The sequence below is a fragment of the Schistocerca cancellata genome, chromosome 6 (genome assembly GCF_023864275.1).
Source record: "Schistocerca cancellata isolate TAMUIC-IGC-003103 chromosome 6, iqSchCanc2.1, whole genome shotgun sequence".
Classification (NCBI taxonomy): Eukaryota; Metazoa; Arthropoda; class Insecta; order Orthoptera; family Acrididae; genus Schistocerca; species Schistocerca cancellata.
The window spans coordinates 509,526,418-509,540,927 of record NC_064631.1 but is presented as its reverse complement, the minus strand read 5'-3'; the positions used below and the strand labels follow the sequence as shown (position 1 = coordinate 509,540,927).

General features: G+C 45.2%; 2 protein-coding genes across 2 annotated transcripts in view; one reads left to right on the top strand and one right to left on the bottom strand.

The window, feature by feature from the left end:
• LOC126088406 (uncharacterized) overlaps positions 1 to 14,510 on the bottom strand; it is a 992,980-nt gene that overhangs the window by 557,125 nt on the left and 421,345 nt on the right. The gene's annotated exons all lie outside the window — the stretch shown is intronic.
• LOC126190827 (uncharacterized) overlaps positions 638 to 14,510 on the top strand; it is a 104,321-nt gene continuing 90,448 nt past the window's right edge. Inside the window, exon 1 of the mRNA XM_049931397.1 lies at positions 638 to 942. Within this exon, the coding sequence (XP_049787354.1) occupies positions 686 to 942 (257 nt within the window). The 5' untranslated portion in view covers positions 638 to 685. The remainder of the gene's footprint in view (positions 943 to 14,510) is intronic.

Genomic DNA, 14,510 nt, shown 5'->3' with positions numbered 1-14,510 from the left:
GAGTGAATATTTTCACGCTAATAAAAAGTGGTTGGGAAGATCAGTTGCCGGCCGAAGTGGCCGAGCGGTTCGAGGAGCTACAGTCTGGAAACGCGCGACGGCTACGGTCGCAGGTTCGAATCCTGCCTCGGGCATGGAGGTGTGGGATGTCCTTAGGTTAGTTCTAGGGGACTGATTACCTCAGAAGATAAGTCCGATAGTGCACAGAGCCATTTGAACCATTTTCTGAAGATCAGTTCATATCTGACGGAATTTTGTCATACAAAAAAGTTCGACCGACGAGAGAATAGACGTTTCCACGTCAAACAGTGATTGTGAAGACCTAATAAAAGACTGATTGGCTAATACAGTCGGACGTAAGATGCCGCACAGGCAAATGCGTGAGGAAACAAAGAGAAGCGGGTGTGCGCGTGTGCGTGTTGGGCTAGCAGTGACGCCTGTTTTGGGACTAGCCCGCCGAGCTGGCAGTCGGCTGGAAGCAGATGCCGGCTGCAGCCGCCGAGTCTCTGCGCCCGTAGCTGTAAGACAGAAGGGGCCCTGTGTAGTGCGATCCATTTCCCTGTGCCGACGTCAACGCGGCCGATAAGGCAGAGTGGCGTGGGAATGTGGAGTGAGAAGAGCCAGACGGGCGCTGGAGGGGCGCCCAGCCGGCCCGCGGTCTCGGCCGTCGGCAGTGGCTCCCAGAATGCGCGCCAGACCGCCAGCTCTGCTGCCGCTGCTGCTGTGGCTGGTGGCCACCGCCGGCGCCTCGGAGTGTCCGGAGGACGAACAGCGGCAGCACGCGGTCTTCGGCTCTGGCCGTCACCTGGTGGCCTACGTGGTGCTCAGCACGTGCGACCTGCTGGACCGCGCCGTCAAGCCCACCCCGGCGGAGGTCCGTCGGTACCTGGACGCGGCCGCCGGCAGCGCTGGAGGCCAGTTCGACTGGCACGCCAACTACAGGTATAGAGCGGGAGGTCCTGTGTGCTCTGACTGCTGCGAGTGGTAAGAGAGTGGGTGCGTGGACCGTTCTCAGGTGGGAGTGAAGGAGAATGCTTTGTGGCGGCGTCTACGTACTGCCTGTCTGTGTCCCACACCACACGCTTTAGCCTCGCCTATTGCTGCAACTGGCAACGCAGGTTTGAGTGCTTTCTGTCTCCGATTCTCCCTAGAGAAATGCATACGTTCGGCCTGCTATCGCTGTCGCTTCTTAAGGGGGGTAGGACGTCAAACGGACCGACTTGGAGCAGGAGAGGCACCACACGACATTTTAATTTCCACTGTCTATACTCTTACAAATAAATTCATAAAAATTCGTCAACATGACCAGGAGGTATTCAGATTTCACACTCTTAGCATTACTGAGCAATCAGTTTAATAAGTCACGGATGCAAAATACTAACGCGTATTCTCTACAGACGAATCGAAAAACTGGTAGAAGCCGACCTCGGGGAAGATCAGTTTGGATTCCGTAGAAATATTGGAACATGTGAGGCAATACTGACCCTACGACTTATCTTAGAAGCTAGATTAAGGAAAGGCAAACCTACGTTTCTAGCATTTGTAGACTTAGACAAAGCTATTGACGATGTTGACTGGAATACTCTCTTTCAAATTCTGAAGGTGGCAGGGGTAAAATACAGGGAGCGAAAGGCTATATTGTACAGAAACCAGACAGCAGTTATAAGAGTTGAGGGGCATGAAACGGAAGCAGTGGTTGCGAAGGGAGTGAGACAGGGTTGTAGCCTATCTCCGATGTTATTCAATCTGTATATTGAGCATTCGGAGTAGGTATTAAAATCCATGGAGAAGAAATAAAAACTTTGAGGTTCGCCGATGACATTGTAATTCTGTCAGAGACAGCAAAGGACTTGGAAGAGCAGTTGAACGGAATGTACAGTGTCATGAACGGAGGGTATAAGATGAACATCAACAAAAGCAAAACGAGGATAATGGAATGTAGTCGAATTAAGTCGGGTGATGCTGAGGGAATTAGATAAGGAAATGAGACACTTAAAGTAGTAAAGGAGTTTTGCTATTTGGGGAGCAAAATAACTGATGATGGTCGAAGTACAGAGGATATAAAATGTAGACTGGCAATGGCAAGGAAAGCGTTTCTAAATAAGAGAAATTTGTTAACATCGAGTATTGATTTAAGTGTCAGGAAGTCGTTTCTGAAAGTATTTGTACGGAGCGTAGCCTTGTATGGAAGTGAAACATGGACGATAACTAGTTTAGACAAGAAGAGAATAGAAGCTTTCGAAATGTGGTGCTACAGAAGAATGCTGAAGATTAGATGGGTAGATCATATAACTAATGAGGAGGTATTGAACAGGATTGGGGAGAGGAGAAGTTTATGGGACAATTTAACTAGAAGAAGGTATCGGTTGGTAGGACATGTTCTGAGGCATCAAGTGATCACCAATTTAGTATTGGAGGGCAGCGTGGAGGGTAAAAATCGTAGAGACCAAGAGATGAATACGCTAAACAGATTTTAAAGGATGTAGGATGCAGTAGGTAGTGGGAGATGAAGAAGCTTGCACAGGATAGAGTAGCATGGAGAGCTGCATCAAACCAGTCTCAGGACTAAAGACCACAACAACAACAGCAATGTAAGTTCATAAATATAACAAAATAATTTTTTTTTTTTACGTGTGAAGTTTCATCTTGTTTTCACCTACTATTGGCTGCATTTGTTACTATAGGTACACTTTTCTTCAAAAGTAAGAGAGATTCTTCCACGAATTTTGCACAGCATACAAACCTTTGGGTAGGTAGTGTTACTATTAAAGAGAATGGAACCATCTTAACCAACTGTACAAAAGTAGATAACGTATTTAACAACCATTTCTTAAGTGTAGGTGAAAACACTGGTGAGAATAGTTCAAAAGCAAAAGTCAATCATTACATGGAAGAGTTAGTTTTCAGAAATCCTTGTCAAATTAATACTCATATAACAACATACATCTACATCTACAGGTGTATGAAACTCTAGAATTTATTTAATTAATGAAAAAATGAATGAGCTGTTACATGTTAAACTTCATGCTTAGAAAAAACTCAATTTTGATGGTTAATTATCTCAATTTTTACCGCAGTTTTTAATAGATTTGGGAAATTCTAGATTTTCATACACATGTAAGTATGGTTTGTATGCTGTGCAAAGTTCATCGAAGGATCTATCTTACGTATGAAGAAAAGTGTACCTCTAGTAACAAATGCAGCCAATAGTAAGTGAAAAAATGATGAAACTTCACAGGTAAAAAGAAAAAAATATATATTTTGTTATATTTTGGAACTTACATTGCTAAGAGTGTGAATTCTGAATCCCTCCTGGTCATGTTGACAAAGTTTTATGAATTTATTTGTAAAAGTATGGACAGTGGAAATTAAAATGTCGTGTGGTGCCTCTCCTGCTCCAACTCGACCCGTTTGACGTCCTGCCCCCCTTAATGTCACCAGCAAACCTCCAATCGTTAAGAAATCGAACGTGCGGTTATTTTTACATCTACATCTACATGTATACTCCTGCAAGCCACCCAACGATGTGTGGCGGAAGGCACTTTCGTGTCACTGTCATTACCTCCCTTTCCTGTTCCAGTCGTGTATGGTTCACAGGAAGAACGACTGCCGGAAAGCCTCCGTGCGCGCTCGAATCTCTCTAATTTTTCATTCGTGATCTCCTCTGGAGGTATAAGTAGTGGTAAGGAATAAAGGAGGGGTTGCCATTTACACAAAACAAGGGTATAAGTACAAAACTGTAGAAATAAGCTAATTTTGTATTCATCAGAACTTTGAAGTTCGTGCGTGTGAACTTCAGCTAGACAATGCAGTGTAGATATGAGCAACAGTGTACAGGTCCCCATTAAGAGATTGGGAGCGATTCATAGAAAAGTTTGACTGCTTACTACACTTTTCTTCAAAAGTAAGAGAGATTCTTCCACGAATTTTGCACAGCATACAAACCTTTGGGTAGGTAGTGTTACTATTAAAGAGAATGGAACCATCTTAACCAACTGTACAAATGTAGATAACGTATTTAACAACCATTTCTTAAGTGTAGGTGAAAAGACTGGTGAGAATAGTTCAAAAGCAAAAGTCAATCAGTACATGGAAGAGTTAGTTTTTAGAAATCCTTGTAAAATTAATACTCATATAACAACATACATCTACATCTACATTTATACTCCGCAAGCCACCCAACGGTGTGTGGCGGAGGGCACTTTACGTGCCACTGTCATTACCTCCCTTTCCTGTTCCAGTCGCGTATGGTTCGCGGGAAGAACGACTGCCGGAAAGCCTCCGTGCACGCTCGAATCTCTCTAATTTTACATTCGTGATCTCCTCGGGAGGTATAAGTAGGGGGAAGCAATATATTCGATACCTCATCCAGAAACACACCCTCTCGAAACCTGGACAGCAAGCTACACCGCGATTCAGAGCGCCTCTCTTGCAGCGTCTGCCACTTGAGTTTGCTAAACATCTCCGTAACGCTATCACGCTTACCAAATAACTCTGTGACGAAACGCGCCGCTCTTCTTTGGATCTTCTCTATCTCCTCCGTCAACCCGATCTGGTACGGATCCCACACTGATGAGCAATACTCAAGTATAGGTCGAACGAGTGTTTTGTAATCCACCTCCTTTGTTGATGGACTACATTTTCTAAGGACTCTCCCAATGAATCTCAACCTGGCACCCGCCCTACCAACAATTAATTTTATATGATCATTCCACTTCAAATCGTTCCGTACGCATACTCCAGATAATTTACAGAAGTAACTGCTACCAGTGTTTGTTCCGCTATCATATAATCATACAATAAAGGATCCTTCTTTCTATGCATTCGCGTCCGCCGCTCGTGGTCTCGCGGTAGCGTTCTCGCTTCCCGAGCACGGGGTCCCGGGTTCGATTCCCGGCGGGGTCAGGGATTTTCACCTGCCTCGAGATGACTGGGTGTTTGTGTTGTCCTCATCATTTCATCATCATCCAGGAAAGTGGCGAAATTGGACTGAGCAAAGATTGGGTAATTGTACGGGCGCTGATAACCACGCAGTTGAGCGCCCCACAAACCAAACATCATCATCATCATCTTTCTATGCATTCGCAATACATTACATTTGTGTATGTTAAGGGTCAGTTGCCACTTCCTGCACGAAGACCTCATCCGCTGCAGATCTTCCTGCATTTCGCTGCAATTTTCTAATGCTGCAACTTCTCTGTGTACTACAGCATCATCCGCGAAAAGTCACATGGAACTTCCGACACTATCTACTAGGTCATTTATATATACTGTGAAACGTGAAACCTGTAAGCGAGAAAAAGGTTAGAGCAAGACCAAAATTATGTTTAAAGTTTGTTGGCAGCTTCTAACAGCTCTCGTTATCAAACTTTGGATCAGTAAGGCCTGTGTAATTTGCGCTCCACGTTAAGAAGATCAAGTTTTTCACACATCTCCATATTTATAATGTCATATCTCCTGAACAAAGTGTCGTGCAATGACATAATTTAGCAGTGCATTCAGTGTTGCATGTGGATACTGTTTGCAAAATCTTTTGCTACCATAGCTTGAATACAATAATACAATAAAACGTCATCCCTGATGCTGAAGTTACACTGCACGAACAGTTTAAAAGTAGTGGGCTATAAACTTTTATTCCATGAATAACATTGTGTGTGTGTGCGGGGGGGGGGGGGGGGGGGGGGAGGTGTAGGCGACAAAAAAAGTTCCGAAAAGGCTCAAAAGAAATTTTAAAGTTTGCTGGAAGCCCATAAGTGCTCTCATTATCAAATACCGGGTGAATGTAGTCGCCGGCCCGGGGTGGCCGAGCGGTTCTAGGCGCTTCAGTCTGGAACCGCGCGACCACTTCGGTCGCAGGCTCGAATCCTGCCTTGGGTATGGATGTGTGTGATGTCCTTAGGTTAGTTAGGTTTAAGTAGTTCTAGGGGACTGATGACCTCAGATGTTAAGTCCCATAGTGCTCAAAGCCATTTGAACCATTTGAATATAGTCTGGAAAATTTGCGCGGCGTGAGTTATGCTGCCTCAAAATATTTACACTGTTTCCTACTATAATGCTTGTCTTATGATACTGAACCATTAACGTAAGATTAATTTTATTAAATCGTTTTTGAAGCTTCAGTGCCTTTTGCACGAAACAACGGATGCTGATGCAAGACAACATCTAATGGTTCGGATGTGGTGAATTGTTGCAGTCGCTTAATAACCATCAGAGCAACAGTCAGCGAGAAGGTACTATGTGACTGTAAGAGTTTCTCATAGGTGTTTTATTATAGTGGCCGTATTGAGGAGTTCATTGGCAGTTGCTCTGATAAGCCGAAACTTTATAACCGCTGCCCACCACAACGTCTGATGCTGCCTGGTGCCGTTGCGACTACTTGTCAAGGTAGCAAAAGTTTGGAAGCGGAGCAGACACGGGCGAAGATATGGACTGCAAATGGGGAAATCGATTGAGATAAGCAACGTTGACAAAGGGAAGATTATTATTACGCAGAGCCTGTGAAAGAGTATTTCGAAAACTCCGAAGCTGGTCGAATGTTCACGTGCTACTGTCGTGAGCATCTACGGTAAGAGGTAGTACGCCAGTGAAACTACCACTAGGCGCTGAATAGTTGGACGTTCACGACTCATCACACAACTTGCTGTTCGAAGGTTTGTCTGCTCTGTAGCATCTCTGCCAAAAGAGCACATTGCTGGTACACGCGCAAATGTTTCGGAGCGCACCGTCCATCGTGAATTGTTGAACATGGAGCTCAGCAGCAGACCACCCGTATGTTCACGTGCTGACCCAGCGACATCGTCAATTACGATTGCAATGGGAATGGGACCATCAGGATTCGAACGTCGATCAATGAAAACATGTCGACTCTTCGGATGAATCACATCTTTGCTACACTAGATCGACTGTCGTCTACAAAAACGCTATCATCGAAGTGAACGGCGGCTCGAAATGCGCAGCGCGCCACTGACACATGCTGATTGGAGCAGTATTATGCTTTAGAGACGTTGCATGGGACCTGTTGCAGTAACCGAAGACACACTGATAGCTGCGAACTACCTGCATCATTTCATACTTGATGTATTCCCCGACGTCGATGTCATCTTTCAGCAAGCAGTATAATTATCCCTGTCTCGGAGCGAGAACCGTGCTGCAGTGGTTTGAGGAGCACGTTGAGGTCTCGCCGACCAGATTCACCTGACGTAAATCCTAAGGAACCCATCTGGGTCACTATCAGAGGCCGTCACAGCGTACGCAAATCACCGGCCCGTTGTTTACGCGAATTAGATGAAATGTGCGTAGACTTCTAACACTACATACCTCTACAAACCTACCTACAAACTGCTGGATCCCTGACACGCAGAATCGCAGAATCAGTGATGTAAGTCGTTCCAAAGAGGGACAAACAAGCTATTAGGCAGAGTGTCATAATTTTTAGCTCATCAGTGTATGTTAACGTAAATTTGAGTTTGTACTACTGCTTTCACGTATGGTTTCGAAATAACACCACTGCGGCAGTACATATTTATGATACAAAATTTGTTACACCTAGGCCCATTTATCTTCTTCTTTAGGACTATAATTTGCTTTAGGCATTATGAGTTTCGAAGTGTTAGATTGTGTCTATGAAAAACGCGAATTTGCTTTGAAATATACCACATGAAATGATGGTTGGTCGAAAACTTTATGTTCTAGTGGTTTTAAAGTGAAACCACCTCCTTAAAACAATTGAATGTTTAATTTATGACACTTTCTTCTTGTATTCTTTGCTTACTGTGATAACTGGGGTTAGTTGTGTGAATATTAAAATTACCATTTATCTTTTTTTAATATGGTGGGACCGAAAGGGTTAATGAGTACATTATGAAAGAATTTTAAATTTTTTGATTCGGGCAATAATTACACGAGATATCGAAAGCAAATTTCTTTGTCCTTGGAAAAGCGTTAGATAGGAAAACATTGTACCGAGACCAGGTTTAGCTGCTTAGTAATAAACACACCTGAGGTGTGTCCCTTATCCCACCCCAACGAACATTTGCTCGCCTAATTTAGTGCTCAACCCTAATGTTGGTTTGCAGCAGTACGCTCTTCCACTATTGTATCTGTCTTCCTTTTCATTTCAGTATGCTTAGCACACACTACAGCCCTCAGGCTGCTGTGTATATGACATCCTTGGTCGGCCCTGTCGATTCCCTCCCGCTATACCTCCTTCGGAAATTCTTCCATATGTGATATTGTATCTCAAAATGTGTACTACGAGTTTTTCTCTTCTTGTTTGAATGTGCATCCAGAGAGATTTTATTTCCTCTATTCTTCTAGCGCCACGTCGTTGCTGACTGCCTCCCCAGCTGATCTTCAACATCCTTCTGTAGAGCCAAATCTCCTAGCTGTCTAGCAGTCTTCCCTCTTGTCCAAATTACACACCCGCAAAGCGCCCCAACCTAAACAAACGCTTTTATGGTACGTTTCCTTCTTTCCAGAGTGATGTTCTTGCTGGTGAGTATGTTCTTTCAAAAACTAAATGCAGTTTTGGGTTGCTGTATTCCCTCCACAGTTTCGTTCCGGATTCTACCAACCATTGTGATCCTTTTCGTCTGTCACTTCTAACACCACTCTTACAACGTTCATTCTTCCAAGGTTCATATCATTCTTCAGCTTCATACAATACATGTAGTCTTTCTACACTACAATTGCCAAACATCTTCACCATAGCTAATCTAGCATATGTACCGTCAGCAGAAACTTTAACGCCGAGCATGGTGCGCCCTGTTGTCTCTTGACACCGAACTGAGGGTACAGCGCGTGTACTATGTTTAAAGCATTGTTCACAGTCGTTTCGTACTTCGGTATGCTTGTGTAATTAACATACCACCAGACTGACAACTAACTTGATCACTAGCTGATCTGGGTATTTTGGACAATAAGTAAGTAATGTGATGGGCGCCCATCCATATGTCTCTGCAACATCCTTTCTTCTAGGAGTGCTAGTTCTACAGGTTCGCAGAAGAGCTTCTGTGAAGTAGGAGACGAGGTACTGGCAGAACTGAAGCTGTGAGGACGAGTCGTGAGTAGTGCTTGCTCTCGAAAGGCAAAGGACCCGAGTTCGAGTCTCGGTCCGACACAGAGTTTTAATCTGCCAGGAAGTTTCATATCAGCGCACTCTCCGCTGCACAGTGAAAATCTCATTGTGGAATAGTAATGATTTGTGAAACATCATGACTTGGCACAATATCTTATGTCACATTATTGAGACTTCTAGTTTAATTTACGTAACAAGTCAAGATTACAAAAGAGTTTAAATTTTTAACGCTTAAAATATCGCCTGTTTTTTTAAAGTCACGTAATATTTTCAACGCGAAGGCGATATTTACATTTTTCTACGTAGTCTAACCCACTTTAAAAGCTGTATATGACAGGTCTTCCGGTGGATTCTGTTATTTGGAATAAATCACGGTAAATACTTCTTTGAGCTTGTGAAATTGGGTACATGAGGCCGATATGCAAGCTGTATAAAATGGTTCAAATGGCTCTAAGCACTATGGGACTTAACATCTGAGGTCGTCAGTCCCCTAGACTTAGAAATACTTAAATCTAACTAACCTAATGACATCACACACATCCATGCCAGAGGCAGGATTCGAACCTGCGACCGTAGCAGCAGCGCGGTTAGGGACTGAAGCATCTAGAACCGCTCGGTCACAGCGGCCGGCGCAAGCTGTATATATTTCTATAAAAGCGCGATGGCTTCTTGACGTTTCTTGGAGTGCGCATGCACCGATATCGTCAGCACTCCTACGGGAATCAGTAATTTACCAGTAGGGTATTAATGGACGAAGGACGCTGCATTGCAGCATGAAGTAACTTGAAAATTTGAGGCGGTCAGGTGCTGTGTACGGATGGTCGAAGCGGTTTACGCAACCACTTTTGAAAAGTGATAAATCCGGATTCGAGTCTCGCTCCTGCACGAGTTTCCGCCATTGCATTACTACTTTGCCCTTTGCGGCTGGAAGTCACGAAGTCTCACTAACCCCTTTCCTTTCTTTCCCCATTCTCTATTTCACACACACGCCATGCTAATCATTTATCCTATGGCACCAGCAATATCAATCATGCTAATTGTGATCATTCAGCTTACATTTACAAAAGATTAACAACACGTAGTGAACATATTTTGACTTAGTGGACATTTGTGGTAATGACTTATGCGACGAAATTACTGAGGTCATCGATCCCTAAGTTTACAAAGTACTTAATCTGACTTAAACCAACTTACGCTAAGGACGACACACACACCCATGCCCGAGGGAGGACTCGAACCTCCGACGAAGGGAGCAGCGCGGACCTTGAAAAGACGCCCCAGAGCGCGCGGCTATCCCGCGCTATTTTGACGTACAAGTTAAATACTTACGCCCATTTTAACCAACTTCTATAAGTATTATAATAATTACTCAGGAAATTAAATCCTCGCGTTTCAAAACTTTTTTATTTTACAGGGTGTAGCTTCGGGTTCCAAGGCTGTTTCCTACTGCCACTGCTTGACAGATCTTATTCGTATCTTCTGATGTGTGATGAAATGGTAATTCGAAGTAATTCGAAGTAAATCGAGATAGTTCAACAAACAGCAAGTCATTATTAATACTGTTTCCAACTACATCGTATTGGCATTGGGGTATTGTTTAGAGTAAAATAGGAAGCCGAGTTTCTTTGACCAGTTATCTCAACATCCAAAAACTGAGTTTTTGATGGAAATTGTATTCCATAGCTGAACGTTACGGGCTATGAAGGGGAGGAGGAAAGATCGACAAGTTGATCTCTCTGGTGTTTTTCAGTTTTTAATATTTCAAATTCTGAATATATCTGGCCTCTCTCTCCTGAGAGGAATATTTCGACGTACTTTTAATTTTCAATCAATCCTGGACAAATATATTTTTTACCGGTAATTTATAGATTTGGTTGATCCTTTCAACATGAGATTGGTTCTGTGCACTAATTTGCGCAGGTGTTGAGCTATGATTGAAATTAGTCTCACACCAATGATTTGCAGCTTAGGTTCATTCTTTCAAGATTTCCTGTCTTGATCACTATACGGTCACTAAATGCTGAAATAGGTCAGTATGCGAAAAGTGCTATCGAACAAAAGCTCCTAACAGTATTTGATTGTCGTTAGACGTTTAACTCGTGACTGTGACCCGCTTGTCAAAATATCTGAACGTACCTTGTAGTTATCAGCGTCTGTAGCTTTCTACTACTTAAACACAATGGTACTGCCAATCTTGCCAGGAAATGAGCTGGGCTTGTCAGTAATAAGTCGTGATCTCTAAGGTGTTGCTTACAAATAATTCTTCTTTATAGTAAAACACAATACACAGTTTTAAACTCTGCAATAAATAGTACACTTTCGACCTTCCGGAGTAACCTAGCGCAGCTGTTACTGCGAACGATTCATCTGTTATGTCTGTATAGAGCGTTTAATGTCCAGAACTTGCTAATTTATGACGTCAACTGCCCCTTATAAATATTTCCAGTGTCGTTATGGTTATCACTTCTGGATACAAATATACGACGATCTGAATAATTCTGCATACACAGCCTGGCGAGGGTTAGGTAGATGGACATAGGCGCACTCTTTTGAATACTGAGGGATAAGAAAGACACTCAAGACAAACTGATGGCGATTGGGAGTACGAAATAGAAATCACATGGAGTCCTGGAGCAATATGTGTGCCTATAGCTGAAGAACGTAGTGCATGAAAAAACCTTGGGGACACCTTTAGTCAGCAGTGGGCGTCTTACTGCTGTTGATGAATAAAGAGAAGATGAAGACGAAGTAGAAGATAATTTGGAAATTTTTGTTAAAGTGTTACGGAACCAAACTGCTGAGGTTATCGGTCCCTAAGCTTACACACTACTTAATCCAACTTAAATTAACTTACGCTATGAATAACACACACATCCATGCCCGAGGGAGGACTCGAACCTCCGACGGGGGCAGCCGCACGGATCATGACAAGGCGCCCCTGACCTTGCATCTACCCCGCGCGGCTAGTAGAAGATATTATGACGCTTATTAATATCCACAGTTTATCGTACTGAAAAGCAGCCGATAAATGTACTAAATATAGCCCCTGCGGGTTCGGGGGTAAGAATAGGCCCGTGGTATTCCTGCCTGTCGTAAGAGGGGACTAAAAGGAGTCTGAAACGTTTCGGCCTTGTGATGGTCCCCTCTCGGGTTTGACCTCCACCTTTCTAAATTCTTCCGAAGAGCGAGCCAATTGGGGAACGGCGCCTTACTTGGTGCGTTGTCTCCATTTTGCGTTGAGAACTTTCGCCAGCTTATTCGTCGTTGCATTGCAGTCCTGCCCGCTCTCCATCTCTTGGGCATGGATACGTTCCTGTGTGCACTTTCCACCTTGCGCTGTGCAGTGCCACTTTCTGCACTGACGACGACCATCGACCACATGTCACCTAACTTCCAGCACGGTAGCCAGTCCGTTGTGGTGGGGCTGCCATGTACCCTGTTGGTTGTAGCCCCCTGACTACACAGGGATCGCTCTACTGATGCCTGCGCTGTTCACTCCCAACTTATGCCAAGGAGTAGATGCCCGTCTCCCTGGGGAATCAGGACTCCCGGCAATGGCCATCCTGCCAGGTGGCCTTTGCTGAAGCTGGGTGGCGCAGTGGGGAGGGCCCTTGGTCGGAGTAGGTGGCATCAGGGCGGATGACCCGCAATGAAGCGTGGTACATCATCTATCGCTGGCGGCCAGCCGCCAGCAGTCTCTAAGCGTTCTCGGGCTCAATTTAATGCTCAGAAGTACGATCCGAAAACGTTCCCCTCCCTGGCCACGCCGTAGGAGGAGTGTAAGTCTCAGGTTGGAGGTAACAGTTATTCGCCCCGATTCTTAGTTTGCACGAGTGCTGATGGGGAGTCTTTTCTATCCACAAAGCCACAGTTCTTCGTCGAGCATTTAGAGGACAAGTTTGGGGAGGTGGAGGGCTTGTCCAAAATGCGCTCTGGGTCAGTACTGATAGAAACGGCATCCTCCGCCCAGTCACACAGGTTACTTGCTTGTGACAAGTTGGGGGATGTTAACCTTACCATCACACCACATAAGAGTTTAAATATGGTCCAGGGTGTTATCTTCCACAGGGACCTACTTTTGCAGTCTGATGACGAGCTGCGCACCAACTTAGAGCGTAGAGGTGTTCATTTCGTCCGGCGCGTTCATCGGGGTCCGAGGGACAATCAGGTTGCTACCGGTGCCTTCGTCTTGGCTTTCGAGGGTGATACATTACCGGAGAAGGTCAAGGTGATGGTCTACCGTTGTGACGTCAAGCCCTATATCCCTCCCCTGATGCGGTGCTTTAAGTGCTGGAAGTTCGGCCATATGTCTTCCCGCTGCACTTCCAGCCTCACATGTCGAGATTGCGGACGCCCATCACATCCCAATACTCCATGTGCCCCGCCTCACATCTGTGTCAACTGCAGAGAGCATCATTCACCTTGCTCGCCTGACTGCAAAGTCTTTCAGAAAGAGCACAAAATCATGGAATATAAGACCCTGGACCGGCTGACCTATACTGAGGCCAAAAGGAAATATGACAGACTACATCCTGTGAGAATGACATCTTCTTACGCAGCTGCTACAACAACAGGCTGACTGGGACTTGTTTTCCTCCACTGCCGCTATTGAGCCTCTCTCTAATGATGACATTGATGCGGTGGTTCAATCAGTCACCACCGGCATCGTTACTGCCGCCGAATCTGCCATTCCCCGTTCTTCTGGGTCCCTTCGGCGGCGGACTGTGCCTTGGTGGTTGCCTGAGATCGCTGAAGCGATTAAAGATCGCTGAAGCGATTAAAGATCGCCGGCGGGCGCTCCAGCGTCACAAGCGACATCCCACCATCAAACACATTATCACCTTCAAACAGCTGCGTGCGCGAGCCCGCCGCCTTATCCGCCAACGCAAGCAGGAGTGCTGGGAGCGGTATGTTTCCACCATTGGCCTCCATGTCTCTCCATCGCAGGTCTGGGCCAAGATTCTACGCCTCTATGGCTATCGAACCCCTGGCAGCATCCCAGCGCTCTCACTGAATGGAGCAGTCTGTACTGACTTCGACGTCATTGCAAACCGCTTGGCAGAGCATTTTGCTCTGAATTCCGCTTCTACAAATTACCCCCTGGCCTTCCGCTCCATTGCAGAGCGGATGGAACGTCGGAGCCTTTAGTTTCGCACCCACCATCCAGAATCGTACAATGTACCATTCAGTGAGTGGGAATTTCGCAGTGCCCTAGCCGCTTGCCCTGATACTGCTCCTGGGCCAGATCGCATCCACTGTCAGATGCTGAAACGCCTTTCAGTGGACTGCCAGCGACGGCTCCTCGACCTTTACAACCGTCTCTGGGTCGAGGGTGAGTTTCCGTTGCAATGGTGGGAAAGTATTGTTATCCCCATTCTGAAACCTGGCAAACACCCTTTGGAGGTGGACAGCTACCGTCCCATTAGCCTCACCA